Source organism: Rhinolophus hipposideros (assembly GCF_964194185.1).
Source record: "Rhinolophus hipposideros genome assembly, chromosome: 1".
Classification (NCBI taxonomy): domain Eukaryota; kingdom Metazoa; phylum Chordata; class Mammalia; order Chiroptera; family Rhinolophidae; genus Rhinolophus; species Rhinolophus hipposideros.
Window position 1 is genome coordinate 83,974,122 of NC_138047.1, and position 22,702 is coordinate 83,996,823.

Below are 22,702 nucleotides of genomic sequence, written 5' to 3' on the forward strand. Positions count from 1 at the left end.
GTAATTAATTTTTAAATAGAGTATGAGTTGAAGAGTATTTTTATTTTCTTCTAGACAGATAGACATTTCTGTATGAGCACTATTTATGAAATAATCTCCTTCATTTCTAACTGAATTGAACCTTGATCATATATTATAATACATTCTCAAAAATAGATCTTAAACTGTGTAAGATCTATTTTTTCATTCTTTACTCTGTTCCATTGATCTTATTTGTCTATTCCTATTCTAATGCCATATTTTTTATGGTGTCTTTATAGCATTTCTGATTATCTGATATAAATCTACCCTCACTGTTCATTTTCATAGTTTTCTTGGCTGTGTTTGTGTCTTTACTTTCCATATAAACTCAAGATAAATTTATCTAATTCCCCTTCACCATCTTGATCCTGTTGTAACAGGAACTGCATTAAGTTTATTTATTAATTTTAGGAGAACTTAATTTTTATGATATTAAGTCTTTTTGCTTAAGAAGCCTTTCCATTTGTTGTATAGCTTTCTTCCTACAGGTCTTATGCCTTTCTTTTATTAAATATATTCTATTTTTTGTTGCTATTAGAAATTGATTTTTAAATTTCCATTTTGCATATGTTTTTGATGGGAGAGATAAATGCATTGATTATTGTATACTTGTATTATAACGTACTACTTTACCACATTCCCTTACAAAACTCTAACTATTAGGCATACAATCATAATCATCACCAAACAGGGATAGCTGACATCTTTTCCTAATGTGTATGCCAGTTATTTCATTTCTATTTTATTATTGCAATTGCTAAAACCTTCAAAGCAATGTTAAATAATTGGAGTGATATAGAATATTCCTGTTTCTTGTTTGAATTTATATGGTTTTAGTGTTTCACTATTTAGGATGATAGTTACTGTAGTATTTCATAATCCATTTTATTATATTTAGGTTGTATTCTTCTCTACACATTTTACTTCAGAGTTTTAAAATTAAGGATGATTGCTATATTTTTTCCAAATACCTTTCATACATCTATTGATATGATCATATGGCTTTTGTCCTTTAAGTTATTGACACAATTAATAATTTGACTGATTTCCTGGTACTCAACCATTCTTATATTCCTAGAAAAAGACTTTCTTGGTATTATTCTTTTAATCATATTGCATTTGATAATCTAAGGTATATTTTGCACATAATAAAATTCACTATTTCAAGTACACAATTCAATAGTTTTTAGTAAATGTACTAAGTTGTACAACCATTACCATCAAATAGTGTTGGAACATTTCCATCACCTCAATTAGATCATGCCTGCTTACTGTTAATCTCTGTTCCCATCTTCTGTCCCAAGCACCAATCTGTCTCTATAGATTTATTTACCTTTTTTAGATGTTTCACATACATAGAATCATACAATACGTGGTCTCTTGTGTCTTTGCTTTTTGTATTTAGCATGTGTTGAGGTTCATCCGTGTGTAGCATGTATCAGCACTGCATTTCTTTTTATTGTTGACTACTATTCCATTGTATGGATATACCACATTTTGGCTATCTGTTTACAAGTTGATGGACACTCAACTTAGGTTGTTTCCAAATTCTGGAAATTATGAATAAAGCTGCTAAAAACATTTTTGTGGAAGTCTTCATGTAGATATATATGTTTTCATTTCTCTTGGGAGTAGAATTGCTGAGTCCTATGGTAAATTTATGTTAATATTTTAAGAAACTGACAAACTGTTTGCCAAGGTGGCTGTACCTGTTTATATTCCACCAGCAATACATGAGGGTTCTTGTTTTTTCACATTCTCACCAACAACTGTTACTATCTCCTTTTATTTTAACCATTCAAGTAGGTGGAAAATACAGTTTTACTTTGCATTTCCTTAATGACTAATAATGTTGAGAATATGTTCCTATTCTGATAATGGAAGAGAAGGAAGAGTCTCTAACAAAATTCACTGTAAAAAAGTTTGTGGCATTTGAAAACTGAGAACAGCATACTAAAGACAAAAACGCCAAATTAAGACCTATAGTAGAGTTCAGGACCTATGGTAGAGTTTCAGGACCTATGGTAGAGTTCTGGTATTATGTTCTGGAATTAATTATTCCATATTTTTTCCATGCACACAAAATATAGTGATACTTGCTACAGAAACCATTAATGAAGATGCAATGAGTTGGCTAATTGAGATTAATTATTTTATTTTTTTGTTTGTTTGTTTTTGTTTGTTTTTTATTGGAGAATAGTGTGTTTCTCCAGGGCCCATCAGCTCCAAGTCGTTGTCCTTCAATCTAGTTGTGGAGCTCAGATCCTAGTCCAGTCGCCATTTTCAATCTTTTGTTGCAGGGGGTGCAGCCCACCACCCCATGCAGGAATTAAACAGGCAACCTTGTTGTTGAGAGCTCGGGCTCTAACCAACTGAACCATCTGGACGCTCCTAATTCAGGTTAATCTTAATGTTTATATTATTACTCCTGTTACATATAATTACTTTAGTCTTTTCTAAATAATAAATGTGAAAAAAATTGTAAAAGGTAAACTCTTGGGAGACTTAATAGTTACTGCAATTTGAGGTAAAATATATTTCTTAACATGCTGACAGTCTCTATAATTTATGAATAGATGGGATTAATTATATTAGAGAGATGCAGGTAATAGGAGAAAATATGAAGCCATTAATCCACATATCAGATTAATCAAATATCATCTGGATAACCAGATATCATCTGAAAAATCATTCAGAAGGCACTGAGAGAGAACTATAAAATATACACTCTTGCATACTCTGCATGTTAGGTGAATACTATGTGCATTCTCTGCCATAAAAAGAATGGAAAGTTATTCAAATAAAAGCATTTACAAAATAGAAGAAACGTTTTCAATTTGTAAATTTTTATCTTTACTCACATACTTGTTCACCATATGCCTACTTCTCTAAAACTGTCCCCCCACAAAATGAAATGTGAATAATTATGAACTCTTTAAAGTTTTAGAAAATGTTTTGGTATCAAAAACATATAAATTAAAAGAATGCTAAAGATAAATACAAATTCACTTTATATTTCTGACTTTTAGTAGAAAACAACAGCGAGAATTGTGAACAGAATAGTGAAGACCAAGATACTTGTAATATAGGCTAACCATTGGGACCATTAAGAATTTAAGTGTCAAATCTTTTAAATAATGCATATATGTGTAAGTATTTTTTATTCACAGTTTAAAATTTTATCAAATAGAAAAGTTTGACCAAAAATGCTTTGAAAGGTAAAATGACCACGAACACAACTCCCTCCCCCGCCAAAAAAAAACAGAGGGATGATTCTACACAGGGCAACGTGGCTTCCATGACCATCACTCATCAGGCTAAGATGGTGGTTCTCAAACTTGAGTGTGTATCAGATCCACTTGAGAGCTTATTAAAGCACAATGTGCCAGGCCCCAACCCCAGAGTTTCAGAATCAGTAGGTGTAGAGTGGGGCCTAATTATCTGTCTTTTAAATAATTTTTCATGTGGTACTGAACCTACAGTTCGGGAACACACTTTGAGCACCACTGGGCTAATCCAGTGTATTTTTCATCCTTATTCTTTTCTTTAGCATCTGATGATATTAAGGTTTCCTTCTTAAACTTGTAATCTCTTTAAGTAGTTTACTAGCTAACTCATGAGACAGACTGAGTTACACTTCAGGAATCTCTCCTGGCTTCCCCACCATCAGTCTGGGTGGGCTACTCCGATGATTTTCATAATGTCATGTTCATATATCTACCACAGCCTTCATCTCATTATATTGTAACTACTGATTACTTTAAAATTGATTTCTTTCTCTACCTGATATCCCTCCCACACCCAGCAATTTTATACATAGTACATTCAAGTGGCAGAATGGTTCAGTGGAAAAGACACAAAACTTTAATTGGGTTCAAACCCTCCCTTTGTCTCTTATTAGCCTTATGATGTTAGCCAAGTAGAAAAGCTGAATAAAACCGCAGTGCAGAAGGATAGGGCCAAACGCAATCACTTTGTGACTTTGAACATATGGTTTTACTTTTTTGGTCTGTTACTTCATTTGTACAAGTTAGACTAAATGATCTCCAAAGTGCCTTTGAAATCTCCGACCTTATGGCTATGATTATTACATTTTCTGGATAACAGAAAATTTAAAGGTCTCTGAGAGTCATGCAAATATAGTACACAAATATTTGAAACTGCAGAACTGAAGTAAATTGTCAGGTTACTTAATTGCACAGATTTTTTAAAAAGTTTACTGGGATTTTTCAGATTTTATATTCTTTCATCTAGAAAAGAATAAGAAAAAATTCTGCTGGGTATCAATAAACATATAACTCTCTTCTTTAAATCTGATTTCAAGAGAAATGTTTTATGATGTTATTTTTCCTGATTTGTCATCAATTCATGTAGTCTCACTCTGATGAATTCGTACTACACTCTATATACCTCTGAAGATCTTTCTTACAAAGCATGATTTTTGCCTCTGTATGGTAGACAGCAAACAGTAACTTTTGCTCACAACAGCTAGAAATAATACATAATCCTCAAGATAAATACAAATAAGATAAAATTTATGGCACTTTAAACAACAACAAAAAAGTCTGACCTTGAGCAGTACCAGCTCATGCTTTCTCTACTTTCAAGGCCTCTTTCTCTATCCAAGGCCTGAAAATAAGCAGCAGAGTATGCAGAGGATATTTTTGTATATTCCAGTCAAAATTATAAAAAGGGGAAACTGCATCTAAATATCTTAGGACGACTGCTTTGAAAACACCAACTAGGTATCTCTCAATTCTAAAATAATGAATACCGTTATTATTTATAGCACATTTTATTTCATAGAGCACTTTTCTGATCCTCACAATGATCATGAGAGATGGTCAGAGAGGACGTTTACTTCCACTTAACATATGAAGAAACTGAGGTGTGTGAATATACCAAGTCACAGAGTTTTAAAATGTCAGAGCTGGAACTATTATCATGTCTCTTTAATTTACATATCACCAGAACCCAAAACTTAGTGGGTACTTAATAAATGTGTGGTCAATGAACCAATCTAAATGTTCTGGTTCCTAGAGTCCAGCGTTCCTTGTATTAACAGCTCTACTAATTTTTTAATTGCTAAGATAGGTTTGTAGCTGAGTCAAATAAAATAACCCTAAAGCAACAACGTGACGTCATTGATGCAATTTAGGTAGCCAGAGCTTCCTGGTTGAAAACATAAGACTTTCTTTTTTAGTTCACTATCTTTTCACCTGAAACATTTCATAAGAATATATGTAAAATAACTTTATTCGACTGAATAGTCAGAGAAAACCTAAACACAAGTGCATATTAATGCAATTAGTATAAAGTGAATATTCAATTGTTGTTGAAATTATGACAGTAATTTTAAATAATCAAAAATAGCTTACCTGTGGTGCAAGAAGAGGTAGCCTAATATAAGCCAAAAGTTTACTGAGATCTTTCCGTCTCTGTTCCAAATCATGACGGACCCAAGTAAGAAGCGCATTCAGTATTGTCTCCTCATTAGGAATGTTCATGTCGTCACTGGCTAAGAGCTTGGCAATTTCACTGGCTGGTAATAATACAAATTCCTGGTTTCGGATGACTTCCATGAAATGTTCCTAGACAGAAAAAAATACCATATAAACAATATGGTTCCTTTTGTCCATCATAGTTTATTTGAAATAAATTAATATTTTTTAGGTAGATGCCAAGACACAGTTTCTACTTTAGATCTTCTTTACCATATATTACTGCTTGTTAGGAAAGAAACACAGTAAAAATGACATTTAAGCTGCAATTATGTTGTTAAACTTTTAATTTCTATGTAAGTATAATTAAAGTGTTCTATCACTTATTAGTTTTAAAAATGGTCACCAGCGACTTTTAGGTACTGCTTTTGGCAAGTCTTTCAAAGGAAGACAAAAAAAAATGAATTAGACACTGAGATGTATGATAGATACTCTAACATCGAACATGAGTTGAGATTTGTGGTTGCTGTAGAATTTGGCCAACAGTAGAGCCAAATACCTGGGTGAGCTGTGAGGCTATTTCTGGGCCTCCAACCTGGCTAGATTTCCTAGGACCACTCTGGACCACAGAAGTCTTCTCAGACTCTTCCCTGGAAGAGTGTATGTCCTTAGGGCTATCCTAAAACCAAATTGGCCTTTAAAGGTGTTTTAATGTTATTTATAAGACCATCCCGGATTTCAGGTCTGTTTTGGAAATTTTAATCTCCTCTTATCTGATTTATATACAAAGTTCTTTGGGTCTCATTGGAAAAAGAGCCAAAGTATAAGTGTTGACCTAGAATGCATTGGGACTCTAAGACCTAAGACTAAACATGACTCAGTCCTGACTGCATACTAAAACCAGGCCCCTTGTAATTTGAAATGGGAAATAGAGATACCCTGAGGTGTGAGATAATGACCTTTCCTAAACTACTATGCTAAACAATCTGAAGAGAAGGGAAACCTACTCTTTGGTATGCAAGATTACAAATCTTAATACATGGATTGTTTACATAGTTAAAATATAAATGTAAATGATACACATATTGTATTGTTCCTTAATGGTTTTCATATACTTCCTAATGTGCTATGGCTGTCTCAGCATATAGAGTTTTAGTAAAATAGCTAAGGCTGTTTAAATTAGAGCTAAAAATAAGGATTATCAATAACTGTCTTCTATATTAAAATGAGAATTATATTTTCCATATAGCCTGCAGTAACCCAAGTTAAATAGTGATCGAAAATATATCTTAGCTTGACATGCCTTTCTGTAGAAATTCTTAAGAGGAAAACCGTACATGAATTATTAACTAAATTCAATTGCTTCAAGTCATCATGATTTGTTAACGATGCCAAAATGAATCTATTTTAAATGACTGATTATCATTTTCAGAAATATATTTTAATAAAACCTCAATGTTGGAATGGCTTCAAACAACCTGCTCTACTCTACTGTATACTGACATAAAATGGTTTGGTAACACACAGCAAGAGCTATGAAAATGCTGAGGCTCTCAAACCAGTTATCCCACTAGCAGTTTAATCCTTACTAAATAATTCAAAAAAGGAAAAAAAGCTGATGCTTCTCTAATGATGCTTCTTCTCTGTATTATTATTTATAACAGTAAAACAATGAGAACTAGCCTAAATGTCTAGTTAAGGGGATTACAACCCAATGGACCATTAAACAGGCATTAAAAATTTCAAGGACCAAGATTACATAGATATATGCAAAGATGTTTATTTTTAAATGTTAGGTGAGATTTTGAAGAAATTGAAGTAATATACATTTCTAATCGCTAAAGGTATAGTGTATAGTATAGTCAACATTTCTACAACACTGATGTAACTATTGCCATAATTTCTCATGGTATTAATTACATTTCATCAATGAGAAAAGGACTATATATAAATATTCTATTATTTATTTGTTGATATATCTATTTCAGAACAATGCCTATTTCATTCTAGTATAATTCGTATTTAATAAAAATCGACCTTTTCAACAACTTACGGAAAGGCCACTGAAATTAAAGTTAAACACAAAGTGCTTTTCAAAAGTATTTAGTTTTGAAGCAGGTATTTTAGCAGAATTCAATGTTTTCACAGGTTTTCTAGATTGAGAAACAAAATTTAAAATTTTAAAATGAAATGTCTAGGGGTGGCCGGTTAGCTCAGTTGGTTAGTGTGGTGCTAGTAACACCAAGGTTGCCAGTTCAATCCCCACGTGGGCCACTGTGAGCTGTGCCTTCCTTAAAAAAAAACAGAAGAAAATTAAAAATAAATAAATAAATAAAAGGAAAGGTCTATATTTATTTTATAAATACATAATGACATTAAATATTTGTAATGACAGAACCAGTCTAAGCCTTTTTGTAGAAGTTAAATGACTTGCTCCAGGTCAAGTTCAGTGGCAGTCAGAATAAAAACAAAAGCTTCCAGATTTTAGGATTCCAAGAAGGAACTCCTCATCCTTTCCTACTTGTATTCATGCAGGATCAGCGAACACCCTAAGCACATGCACCATTTACTGATTGTGACAATTGAATTCACTGTGTGGCTTTATGTTTACTTCATATTTTGAGTCCATTTTATGACACAAACAGCTATCATGTGCTAGCATTATGCCCCTTCCCTCTTTGGAATGGTTTAAGCAAATGAAATTACTGACGGATTTTTTTAAATTGGAGGTTGAATTTTGCTATACATTTTCATTTAGTTCCCATAGCAACAATTCAAATCAAACAATCTGCCTCTAAATTACTTACTGTTATTAGAATTCAATTTCATGTTTCTGTTGCAACTGAATAATAGCAAATAATGGCTTGAGGAAAAAAAGAAACCCCACAGCTAATTGGCTATGAAAAGAGCTTTAAAAACATCTAGCTAATTTAAACTTAATTTATGTTTAAGCCTTTAAAAAAGCAACAATTATGCCTCGACTGTGAACAACAGAAGTGACCTAAATGTATCCAAAAGTGTTCATGTGAACAAAACTCCTTCCTAGGAAAGAAATATTACTTTAATTATGAACTGACTATAAAACTAAAAAAAAAAAAAAAATGCAGTTTTATTTTATCCACATTATTCCAAAAAGTGTTTGAACTTGAGCTGTAAAGGTTAAAATGAGAACTCTACAAGGAAGGATAAAAGTCTTTCAAAGGATTTAAAAGATGTTAACCATGCTAGGTCTATACTGTATTGTTCTGTTGCACAATCTCTATTTTTTTCATTGGAGGCACTTTGACCATCATAAAGAACATTTCTGAAAAGTAATCACAGCACAGGGAGAAAAACGAATCATAAAAGTTGTGCTTTTTGTATGAATGCTTTTGTTCGCACACATAAATCCCTGAAGTGTTGAACAGGAAATCTATACAGTGATGGTGACGATGGTGATGTCATTAATTGACTGGTTATACTATGTGTCCATCACTGTTTTAAGTGCTAAACTTCTATTAACTCATTTAATCCTCACATTAAGCTTATGAAGTAGGTAGAATTAATCTTCCCAATAGTTGTAAATATGTACTCTTATAATTTTTCCGGAGTTCTATTTCTCTACTGAAATATTCCTAAGGTACCTGTCAATCCTTCACAGATAAAACAACTCAATGGAAGGACAGGGGATGGAGGAGAGGGTAGACGAAAAATACCCCTTAAAGGTTGATAAAATTAGTAATATGGATAACTGGATATGTGTATGTGACTGTTCACATTCTTTCTTCCCTGAGAAGCTTTTTTGCCCTAAATAAAGCATTTGAAGCAACAGTTGTCCTTCAATCATTGCCCATGTGTAAGATCCGAATGTGGAAAGATGGTCATTCCTTAAAAATCCACACACGTACCCTCTCCAACATCCCTCTATGATTAAGACCACAGACACGGATCCTAACAATATGCCCTCAACATGCCCTTATTTTCTTGCTGTCCTAGATCAATTTGTATCCATTATCCTCCAGACTTCTGAATCTGAACCTCCTCTCTGATTTATGTTGAGCACGTAATTTGCTACAACTAATAAGAACGTCTTTCTACATAGCTGAAAACATTTTTTACATACAATGAGGTTTATCCTTAATAAAAAAAAAACCCTCCCCTTCATCCTCCTGTCTTCTGTACTAGCACTGAACCAATATACTACAATCACTATCACCAACTTCCATCAGTGAATATGTGTGCAATTTTGAAATTCATCCATGTATGACAAAGAAAAATGTATGGGGAAAATCCTGCTTTAAAATGCAGATCAGAACATATTGAATGGACCAGTCTTAGGCCACTGCTCTGCTTCTTAGTGACTGTGGTAACTTAAGGCTGGGTTCATATATCCAGGAGAAATATAACTTAGTGTTTTTCCCTCATAACTTAGTGAAAATATGACACATCAGACAGTGAATCTGAGCCTGGAGACATGTGGCAGAACCATTGGAAAACAGCAATATGTAGATAACTCTGCAACAATAAGGAATAAGGTAAAGAGCATATGCCTCGCACTTTTCGAAAAGTACATACCATGGTATAATTGTGAGCCACTTTATGCAAATCTGTACAACCTTGGGCATCAGCAAAAGAACGGATTCCAAGACAGTTGGATGGATGAAGCTGTTTCATTAAAAACTTACAGCATGCTTCCACAACCTGTGAAAGCTGAAGAAGGCAAGCTGTAGATAACAGGCACTCAATATTATCTTCTTTTAATTCCAGGCGACCTTCATGATAAAAAGAAATTCCATTAACTATGGAACTACATTAACCTCCGTTTATAAACTGATTGGTGTTAAGGATAATTCTAAAGAACTCATTACATGTATTCTAGACCTAGATGATTTAAGCCATTCCAAAACGAAATAAAAAGTACTAACTAATTATTAAAAAGAAATTATCTCTTTGTGACTTCTGCTAAGTTAAAAAAACTAATAGCTTATTTTCAGGAATTTTAAAAGATAATTTAATTAATAGGTTATCTACTACATATAACTCAAATTTTAAATGTAATAATTTAAAAACATCATATAATTGATCCAATTATTACATTTAGTTTAAAAATATCATTCAAAAGCTTAATTACACTAACCATTTTAAAGTTTCTAAGTAGAGATTTTAACCTATCCAGGAATCACTGGGGTGGTGACTATAATAGCAGAAGTAACTGTTGACTATGGCAAGCTTTGATAAAAGCAGAAATCGAAAATCTAATGATATAACATGAACTTAAGAGGTTTTAAATTCATATTTTCAGATTTATTACCTGTATACGCATACTGAATCAAGGACCATAGTGAATTCGGTTCTACACCTTCCATTTTTATTTCTTCTTGTCTTGCTTCCCTGACATCATTAGTAAACATGGCAGCAAAATAATCTGAGACAGAGGAGAGCACCAATCTGAGAACATATTAGAAGAAAAAATCAATGACCACAGTAAAGGTGATGTTCATTAATAAATGCTGCTTTTTCTTCTCTTTCCTCTTTCTTTTTTTTTTTTACTTTGTTACCCATCGAAAGTGCATGATACTGGGAAATTTGTCTTAAGTTTGACAAATTGCTTTATGCTCTAGTTCCTTCCTTTGAATAATAAATTACCATTACTGAAAATTTTCTGCTGAGGTAAATGATTTATCCTTTCACTACTCAGATGTCGATTTATAACATCCAGGGGAAGAAAAGCTACAAGCCCACAGAATTAAATGGACTATATGTAAAAAGGGAAAACACAGAAAGGTTATTTTCTGTTTATCACATGAAAATAACCTATTTTTTAAATTTAATCATAGAAGTAGTGAATATGAGAGACACTTGAGAATTGTTTTAGCAAGTTATTTTTAGCTTTTATGATATTTTAATTATTCTAGTATATTTTGTTATAACATTATAATATTTTTGTTATAACATTTCTAAACTATTATAACAATACCTTATTCTACATTAGCTGTTCTATGTCGAGATTTTTGATAGTTACATATAGACAAAATAGGTCATAAATATATATTTTTTAAAATATTCATTTTTCATTTGATAGTATGTTTTGAAGGTATTTCCATGTCGCCACATTTATATAGACTTATTTCACTCATTTTTTTTTAAAGAAACAGAGATTACGATACTGAGAATAGTTGAAGCTCCCTGTGTTCCTGTCTAATTCCATGCCCCTCCCTCCCCAAGATCACATGGCTAAGTACGAGGTTTGCCACATTGCTCTCCAAAGTGCTGTGCCAATTTAGACCCCTACCAGCACTATACAGAGTTAATTTCCCCACAATATTGTCAGATGTTAAAAATTTTGGCCATCTGCAAGGTGTTAAACGGTACCTCATTGTCGTTTCATTCACCTGATTGCTAGTGAGGTTAAAGATCTTTCCAAATGTTTATTGGTCATTCAGCTTTCTTCTGAGAATTGCCTATTCATTTATTCACTGAACAAATACTAATGCAGAACTAATAAATACTAGGCACTGTTCTGGATACTTGAGATATTATCGGTGTAAAAACCAGACAAAAGATTCCTTTTCTAACAGTCTTAAATTCTAAAGGGAAGGGAAACAACACACAGCAGAAATAAATTCTACAGTACATTTAAAAGTGGTAAGTGCCCATGGGGGAAAAAAAGTAGGGTAAAGGCAAATGGGGGTGGAGGACGGGTTTAAACAGATGGTCTCACTGGAAGATGACCACTGGAAAGAACTGAAGGAGGTGCAGGAATCGGTCATACAAGTATCTGGAATGGCATTCGAGCAGAAGAGCAGCCAATGCAAAACTCCAACGGCAGGAGCAGCATGCCTGGCACATACAAGGAATAACAAGGGGTCTGTGTGGCTCAGGCAGAGGGAGCAGGAAAGAGAGTAGGACAGAGCATCAGGGGTAATGGCCGGGGCATTACACAGGTCATGGGGAGGACTCGGGCTTTCAGTGACCTTCGGAGTCACTGAAAAATTGGACCAGAGGAGCGACCGCATCAGAGTTCTATTTTCAAGGACCACGCGGATAGTTGCATAGAAAATAGGATGTAAGGGGAAAGAATTAAAGACAGGAGTCTAGTTAGGAGTGTCTTACATTGGTAAACTAAGTGACATGGTGACGGTGTGACAGGTAAGGTAATGAGTTTGTTTTGGAAATGGAGAATTTGGGATGCCTCTATGAAATTCAGGTTGAAATATCTTTTCTAATAAGTGGATGCTCACAACATGGACTTTTTGTCACAGTATGTAGTAGCCTCTCATGCTGACTGAGTCACTGAAAATGGTAAGACCAAAGCCATCCTTCCTGAGTTTACTTTCACTCTGGAGGGTGTAACAAAACCTTTGGGATAGAATGTTAAGTAATTTTGATAGGCATAAAAAACACTTTGGGGTCATAATGGTGATTAACACTGAACAATTGATTATGGAATTATCAGAAGAAAAATAATGACTTGTTCTTTATTAAATAGCTTTTTTCTTTTTCTTACATCAAGAAATAATACTTCATTTGTGTTAAAGGCTTTTGTTCTCCAGCACCACTGCTTTTCATATTTCTAGGAGGTCAGCAAACAAAAGTTGGGGTAGCTGTGGTTAGTTAAAAATTCTTAACAGTTCTTGCTACTCCATTCCACCAGCTTTTTTGCTTCTAAATACAGCTCTAATTTCCATTGAGTTTATTTAATACATAGAATTAGGTGGGGTGAATGATGCTTACAGTACCTGAAATCTATGCCCAACAATACTGACTGATCTGAGGCTAGTGTGTTTTGCGCTTCTACAGAGAGAAAGTGACCCTTTGGGGGTCATTTAATGTGTAATAATTTAATATACACTGTATTCTCTGCAGAAATTCCATGAAATATAACCCTCCCCCAAAACATTCCATCCTAACGGTCAATTGTAATGAGTTACCTCAATATACATAATTAAATTGTCAAGGAAATATTTCACGTATATAGAAATTTAGAAAACAATTACCTGTGAGCTGGAATTCTGCGATCACCAGCAACTAGAATTACATCACATAACTGTTTATGTCTCAAATAGTTTTCCATCTTTTTAAATGTTTGCTCAGCATGATTAAGGGCTTGGAAAAATTCATCTGATGAACATGGCTCCATAGTATGGCAGGATGATAGTGTCTGACTACTATTGGAAGTCCTGAAAAGAAAGAGAACACACGTTTAGAAATAACACTATTAGATTAAAAAGGTCTTTCCTATCAAGTGCTTTTAAAGCCCTCAAATGTAATAGAAGTAATCAATGCCCCCGATCAACATTAATGTATAATTATTCATCATTTTTGTCTTTCAAAATCAATGATGACTCAAATCTTATGTGTGTCTTACAAATATTGTGAGTAAATGTGACATCTGCTAATAGCTACACATATTTTTTGTAGTGCTTGTCTGTTAAGTATCTTCTCTGGTCAACACAACATCTCTGCTGAAAAAGAGCCAACTATATTCATAATAATAGCCATATCTCCTAACATTATATTCAAGGCTGTAAGAGACCGTTTTTTGAAGGCAGGAAAGCAATTAAACTATTTTGGAGATATAAATCCAAGTCATCTTTTACTTAAAAATGGATTATGTTCCTAGTTCATTTATAAGATATTTAAAGTATGAAACATATTGTCATAAAAAAAGCGTTATAAACAATTCATTTGATTCTCTGGCCAACTGTCAAAAACCCAGGTAAACTATAACTTATATTACAGTTTAAAGGAATTTGATGGCCTAACCCAGGTACCTAAAAATTATTTGAAATTTTCACGTTATAATTTGAAGAGTATGAGTTCTATTTTTTCATATGATTTACTGATGAAAATAGTAAAAGAGTGAAAAGATCAGAACTAACAATGAAATCATAAATCCATCCCTCCCCTGCCCCCCAAGATCCCTTCTCCAAGATAACTTGAATTAAGTAATCAACATCCTGTGGTTATGCAATTGACTACAAAATCACCCACTGTGCCATAACTCGGTTCTCATTTCTCATCAGATTCACTTCTAAGGTTATTATGATTCTGACAAATCCTTTCTTGAGTCAAGTTTCACTATATCTCATGAGAATTTTCTTAATATAAATATCTAATAACGTTATCCAAAAAAAAAGTCCTTGGATCTTTTGCTTTTAAAGTAAAGGGAACTGAGGCCAAGGAGATGAAGTGCCTTGCCAGGAGTCATAGAGTTCATTCACTGCAGAAATAAGGCTGTCTGGAGAATGCTATGTTCACCAAAACCATTTTCCTTTTCTTCCGGGGCATATAGCTACGCTGCCAGCACCCCTCAAAGACAGGTAAGATCTTAGGATGGAATGAACTGTGTCACCTCCAGGCTAAAGTGGCTAGGAGCAGGTATGCCTTTTCCATTCTTTCTTATCCGCTAGTTGAAGGGAGAGGACTAAGGACTTAGATGAAGGAAGTAGTAAAATACACACACTGGAGGTCACTGACTAAGAACCCTTATGCCGACTATACTCACAAGCTCTCTCACTGGATTGAGACCCATCAGTTTGAGAAGTTAGCAGTGCCTTGACTAATACGTATCTCTACCTAAATCCTCTCAGCCCAGTGCATTTTAAATACCACACTTACATGAGCCCTAAAAAATATTCTTCCAGGATAATTGTCAATAACAATAGAAGAAAAATGTGTATTATCTGAAAAGGATATATTGTATACTCTGAATATTATTGGTGTAATGACTTGGAAAATCCAGTATAATATACTCAGCTTTACATTTCAGATCATTAACATAAAAATGTACCGAGCAATGTATAACTATACATGTTGCTTATATAAATGAAAATCAGAAACCATTTAAAATCTATGAGAAACATAACATAAGCAAAAACAAAGAATGGTGGCTTTGATGAATAGCAATTTGAAGATTTAAAACATTTTTCAATAACATGATGTTTTATGTTATCAAAATACTGACAAATGATTATAAGAGTATTAGTAATCTAAGAATGAGAGAAAATTTGACCATCTAATTTTCATAAGCCATAAATTCTTCCAAGGACAAGATAATGTGAAGTAAATATTTCAAGTACTTCTTTCCTAGGGTTCCTATATTTTATCACATTTTTATACTTTACCTTAATTTTCAGTAACGACAAGAAAATTGGTTAGCTGAATATTTTTTCAGTGAGTCGCCACCATCAAACATAAATGCGAATCAATGTTAAATTTTGAAAGAACAACAGAATTTTATAATGCTATCACCACTACATTTTTATAGGCCAGCACTGATGTTGCCCAATTAATAAAGAGACAATCTCTTTTCTTGTGAAGAACATTCAGGGTGTTGGTTCATTAACCTCTGGCATGAATCAGGACAACTTGGGGAGCATCTACGTTCAGGGCCTCATTCCCTAAAACTGATTTACTAAGTCTGAGGTGAGACCTGAACATTGTATCTTTGAAAAGCCCTCCAGATGATCCTAACACACGTCGCCGGCTGAAGATCACTGGCGTGCACTTCAGGCAACAGACACACAAATCAGCATGGGAGGAATTTACAGGTGCCAAACATCGATTTACATAATACATACTTTACTTCCAACGTGTAAACTGAATTTCTTTGATAAATATTTTAAGTGAACTAGAACTTAATGGACTATGTGTTATTTTCAAAATGAGCATAAAGGTAAAACGTCAGATCACTTATATACAGACACATTCACAAAACAACAACTTATGCTTCTACAAGAAAATTTCAAACTTCGTTATTTGCTCTCAAGGCTTCAACTGCCATCACACATTAAATGTATTTCAATGCGACAATTAAGTTACTGGCAATTAATTCACTGTGGGTACAGTAATCACTTCTACTGCTCCAAACGAAGGACCAAAGGAAGTGCAGGCTTCTCATTTGTATCCTATAGAAAAGTGAAGTATCCATTCACAAAGGAGCATGAAAGAGTAAGGAACAGAGCTACTGAACAGACTTGAAGAGCTGCACAGCTTTCTAGCATTTCTTGTTTTGTTTTTAAGAAATTTGGGACTTTGCATATACATTTTAACAATTTAAGAATTTACGAAAAAAATAATTTACTGAATTTCCATACAAGTATAGGACCTTAGGCATTAGAACAATTATACGCATAATTTTTATATCTAGAAGGAACCTATGCAATCATTTCAGTTAACTCCTTTATTTTGCAGATGAGAAAATTTGAGGCCCCAAGTGGCCGAAATGACCAACCAAGGACAGACAGGCAGCTGGTTACAAAGCCAGGGTTAGGAGGCGCTCAGAGTGGAGGTCCGACCACTCACAAAAGAATGGCAATTCTTGCTTACCTTTCCCCTAAGGCATCAGTGAGCACAAGGGTATGAAGGGAAAATGATGGCACACTATGAATGAGGATCATTTAACAGAAAGAAGATACATTATAAATTAAGGATCTTAGACAAAAGTCTATTTCTGTATGACTGCTCCTTAACTAGGAATGAGATCAAGTCTTTTAGGTTTCCATGGGACAGAGATCAAACTGCTTTTACTGTTCTAGCTCTGTGTAATTTACAATGTAATACTTCCTTACTAGTTCTTTTCCTTATGTGCTTTGAAGGGTTAAATTAGAGAGGTACGGTGTAGTGATGAAGAGCATTTTAGGAAAGTTCTAGAACTGTGCTGTCCAATACAGCAGCCATTGGCCCCATGGGGGCTGTTTTAATTTAATTAAGTAAAATAAAAATTCAGTTCTTTAGTTGGTCTCGTCATATTTCATGTGCTCAACAGCCCCATGGGGCCAGTGGCGGAACTGGATGGTACAGATATAGAACCTTCCTATCAATGCAGAGTTCTACTGCATACCGCTAATTCAATTCTCTCTCACTATGTATCACTCTGGACAAGTTATTTAACTTCTCTAAGGCTTACTTTTTCAACAACCAAACAGGAATAAATAATACATAGTACTCTGTTTTAGAGGATCCCACAGGGGAGGATTATTAAATGAAATAAAAATAATCCAGCACAAAATAAGTACACAATCAAGGTAAGCTACTGTTAGCAGAATCTCATTTTTTAATGGCCAATGGGAAGGCCTATAATCTCCCTCTTTTGCCTTTACATGTTGATTGTTTGTTTGGTTGGTTGTCTTCTTAAAAATCGATCCCAGCATTATCAACTTTTCTAACTAAATTTCATACCTCCTAATTAAAATGGCCTTAGTAAACCCAGTAGACAGCCTAACCCATAAAACAAATATCTGGGAATAGACCATTTATGGAGCACTAAAATATATTTCTCCGTGATTTCTACTTGCTCTTTCACATGATAACAGAGGAAATGCCTCTAACATCTCTGCTTAGTTTTATTTATATGACGTTACTAAGATGGTAAGTCATATTTCAAAGAATTGCATGAGATCGTTCAAATATTTTCTAACAGACTTTCACTGTAATCAACTATACATTGCCTAATATTTCCAGGCTACAAGGAAACATTTAATTTTTAGCTCATTGTCCCTCTTCAGCAGGCAATAAATTTATAAGACAGAAAAATGCCTAAACATAGAAAAGATGCAAGTTTCAAGCAGAATCAGGTCACCAACTTTATACAGAGTAACTCCTAACATGCAGTAAAATGTGGGGATGTAAAGAAAGACGATTCTTTGCTGAAGGGACTTCGAATTTGAAGACTCAAGCTTCATAAACAGGAAAAATCTAAAGAGCAACACCACCTAACATTTGCATTGCCTTAGATTGCACACACATGTGTACACACACAATATGTATCATGACCAATATTACCTTTTTCATTATAAACTATTTAGATTTCTTCACTTTCAACACCAGAATTTGCATTAGGTTTTTCCAATGGAGTACTTTTTCCAAAGTTTTAAAAAATAACTTCATGAGACTTATACTGTACATAATTTTGAGTACAGTATACAGAAAACAAAGCTGCATTGCAACTCTAAATGTTCTGCCTGGATCAGTCCCTAGGTAAGTGATTTACTCCTAGCCACCTGCCGCAAAGCTTGCGGCATTCAGAATTCATGCTTTCACAAAAGTGTAAATTATATATTGTTAATCTTTGGGTATCTTTTACAAATATTCAAAACAACAAATGTAAAATAAGAATGCAAATTGTTTAGTATAGGCTAGCAGTCTCTAACTATTTTTATGCATACCTTTTTCAGTATACTTTAAAGCATGTGCCCAAATATATGAATATTTACTGATTTATAAAAGAGATACAGATACCACTGTACAAGCATTATTGATATTATAAAGCACAGAAAAATAGAGATTTAAAGGATAATACAAAATATAGTTCTTATATATATATGAGTATATGTGTGTGCGTGTATATGTGTGTGTGTATACATGTGTGTATTTTATATATATGTGTGTATTTTATATATATATATATTATATATATATATATATATAATATATATATATATATATTAAACCATTTCTCTAACTGATCATCTTGCACATCTCCAATTGGAGTGGGATTGCTATTGGAATACAGAGAAGGGAAAAATCAGTATGGACAAGTGTTTGAAAAGGTAACAAGTAGCCCGTAAGATTTGAAATATCTTAGAGTTTAGATGAGTGAGGAGGAAAAAGAGTTGGGGTTGTCCCCTTCAAGGAAAGGAAAAGGCATTTGTGTAAAAAGAAATGACAATAGGCAAAGATAAAGAATACCTTCTCTTCTCCCTTTCTCAAGACAAATATTTTTTTGATTTGGGCACGGAAAGGCTTTTTTTCCTGGTTCCATGGCCAGACTACCTGTGGTGAAGAGACTTATATGTTGTTTATAAGACAAATTGTCTTAAATAATAACCAGTTTGAAAGGGAAGTGCCAGTGGGTACTCTCATATGATGCTGATGAGAATTAAAATAGTAATGATGTTCCTGAAATGACTTTGAGAATACAAATTAAAAACCCTAAAAATGCGCATTCCCTTGGGACTTTATCCAGAGGAAATAATCATCTGTATGTACAGAAATATGGCAACAGGGAGGGTTTATCACAAGTTGTTTCCAACAGAAAAATATTGGAAACCACCTAAATTCCAATTAAAAAAAAAATTCTAGTTTAAAAAGCGAAAGTTATACCTGTGCATGGGAGAATGATACAGCCATTTAAAAAAAATATGAGAATATTTAATGATGTGGAAAGCTGTTTTAGCGGACATTAATTATTTTTGCTATCTGGAATTCCTTCTTACGAGAACAGACCCATCTCTGCCTTTTGGGAAACCATGAATTTCCCACCTCAGCCCATGTGGCTTGGGCAGAGTTAAATCTTCCCCGGAATAGAAGTGAGCAAGGGACTGAGGCATGGCCAGTAAGAGTATCCTATCTCCTGGCAGCACTGATTCGTTTGAGTGGAAATATGATCCAAACAAAGCCAATCAGAATCAATTTCAAAATGTTTGTTGGCACTCTTAAAAAAAGAGTCACTCTCTTTCCATTAGGTTGTTAAGCGAATGAGAAGTAAACTTGAAGTTGCTAGTGGCTTTTTTGCTACCACAAAAGAACATACCTTTACAAAGGAAAACAGAATCTACAGAGGGAATAAAATAGATTCCTGGAGTTAGCTGAATATCTGGCTCCAACCATGTCTAAAGCTAGGCTCTATTCTTGGACTCTTTATTCACTTATGCGAACAAAAAATATATAGCTTTTGTTTTAGTCACTTTGAGTTGGATTTCTGTTTTTTGCAACCAGAATCCTAATTTTAATATTTATATTAGGGCAAAAAAATCAAATTCCAAAATAGCATGTAAAATAAGATCCAGATTTTTATTCTAAAAACACATACTTTTATTATGTATGTATAAAAAATATACTGGGAGGATACTTCCCCAAATTGTTAATGGTTATTTTGGGTGGCAGGCTAATTAGTGAATTTTATTTTGACATTTTTGCTTATCTCTATTTTCCAGTGTCTCTATGATAAACTATTATGTAACAATGGAAAAAAACTAATAGAAAAATTAGATCCAGAAAACTGAAGAATTTTATTCAGCTGTCTTCACCTATTGCACCTGTTGATTTTAACCCCCAAACCATTATTCATTTCTACTATTGCTGAATCTTTCATGCAACTGGCTGTGGCCACGTGACTAGGTTTTCAACAGCAGAATGTTAGCAGAGCTGATAAATGCAACTTGGGTTATTTGCTTAATGCCCTCCTTTTTTCAGTTGGGTCCTTCCCACAGGCTAGATTGCACAGGGGAACCCGAATAAGATTTGACCATAAAGAAAGGATAACATCTTACAGATGGAGAAATGATATGGAAGGAATCTAAGTTTCTGAGTGAACTTGTGAAGCATCACTACCTATCTGCCCTGGGCCACGTGCCCATCTGTTAGGTGACAGAGAAATAAACTTCTGTCTTATTAGAGCCAAAGAGATTTGATATAAATCTCTTTATTATATCATCATAGCCTAATCGCTACTGATGTACTCCCTAAAGTTAAATGACCAAATATTATGGCAAGGTTCATTGAGTATATGTGTAGTGTGTGTGTGTATGTGATTGTTTTCATGCCTAATATAGCCACTTCTAGAAATGTAAAATCTTACTATCCAGTTACAAAGGAACAAATAAAATATAAGCAATAAGTGACATAAAGATAGTTTCATCTGCCTTAAAAATCTGGAGTTATAAAGGCCAGTTGTACAACTGTAGTGCCTATCCTTTTTCCTAAGCTGATTCTTCAGCTTTCCCAGCAGTTCTGGGAACTGATATGATTCCAATAAATTCCTGTTTTGTTTATATAATCAGCCAGTCAATTTCAGTTGCTTAAAAATAAAAATACTGGTTTATACAGTGTACTGATAGGCTTTAGGAGGTTAATGAACTCCTTGAACTGTATACAAGATATTTAACACACATACATTCATGTACCTACACACACACACACACAGTGTTTTCTGGGGAGCGGTTCCAAAGTTAATGTGAAGGAAATCCATGATAGGACTTGGGCATGTATGTGTAAAGGAACACAACGCAATGCGTCCTTCCCAGATACAAGTACATTATAGTTGAATTTCTTTGCCATCTATGGAAACAAAATATTTTTCATGTGGAAATGTGGAAAATTTTAATTTCACACTGAACCAGAATTAATAGACTAGTCCAAACAATGAGATGTGGCGATAACATAAAGAGGGCCAAGAAAAGAAGACAGCTCTGGAGAAAAGGTGATACTATGAAGATAAGTCCTTGTTGGGAGAGGAGAAGGACCTAAATGCCTCCAAGCTGAGTCAAAGAAATAGCAAAGCATCTGACCAAGAAACAGTTGAAGGATATCTGCAGTTGGAACAAAGTAGCAAGCAACCAATAAGATGGATCAGATGACTGTAGATAAAGAGTTGCAGCCACCTGAAGAGCTTATACCTGTAAACCAGCCAGGCTTGGCAATTTCAAGAAAATTAGCTGAGGAGAGAAGGTGAAACGGGTTAGAACAAATCATTAACTATTATGTTAATCCAAGTTGAACCCAGTGATTACATGAATAGTCACAGAGAACTGCCTACTGGTATATGAGCATAATCTCCATGTTAACTGTTTGGGTTCAAAGTGCAGCTATCTCCAAGCAGTCAAGGTCAATATCAACAACAATAAGTCACACTGATAGTAGGAATCCTTGATATGATGTGATGAAAATGGCACGTTACCTTTATTGTCTTTCTCCCCAAAACTCACAACCCCAGTCTAACTATGAGAAAAACATCAAACAAATTCCAATTGAACAAGACATTCTACAAAACATCTGACCAGTATTCGCAAAACTGCCAAAGTCGTCAAAAACAGGGGAAAGTCTGAGAAACTGTCACAGCCCAGAGGAGCCTAAGAAGACACGGTGACTAAATTTAACGTGGTATCCTGGTAGCATCCTGCAACAGAAAAAGGACACTAGGTAGAAATTAAGGAAATATGAATAAAGTATAGACTTTAGTTAATAATAATGTATCAATATTGGTTCATTAATAGTAACAGATGTACCATACTAATATATTAATAATAGGGGAAAATGGGTGTGGGGTATATATGAACTCACCACCATACACTATTATCATAATTTTCCGGTAAATCTAAAAATGTTCTAAAAATATAAAATTTATTTTTAAAAATGCAGTTTTATTTTACTCACTAACGTTGAGCATGTTACTTAGTCTTTCTGTGCCTCATTGGCATCATCTGTAAAATTAGAATAGTGGCAATCTAACTCAGAAATTTGTTGTAAAGACTAATGAG

The 22,702-nt window shown here is 34.0% G+C and overlaps 1 protein-coding gene across 5 annotated transcripts in view; it reads right to left on the bottom strand.

Moving 5' to 3' along the window:
• KLHL5 (kelch like family member 5) overlaps positions 1 to 22,702 on the bottom strand; it is a 67,283-nt gene that overhangs the window by 22,657 nt on the left and 21,924 nt on the right. For all 5 annotated transcript variants that reach the window (XM_081060473.1, XM_081060471.1, XM_081060472.1 and 2 more), the window contains 4 exons: positions 13,439 to 13,621; positions 10,753 to 10,889; positions 10,017 to 10,213; positions 5,400 to 5,612 (listed from right to left, as the gene is read on the bottom strand). In XM_081060473.1, the coding sequence (XP_080916599.1) occupies positions 5,400 to 5,612; positions 10,017 to 10,213; positions 10,753 to 10,889; positions 13,439 to 13,581 (690 nt within the window). In that variant the 5' untranslated portion in view covers positions 13,582 to 13,621. The remainder of the gene's footprint in view (positions 1 to 5,399; positions 5,613 to 10,016; positions 10,214 to 10,752; positions 10,890 to 13,438; positions 13,622 to 22,702) is intronic.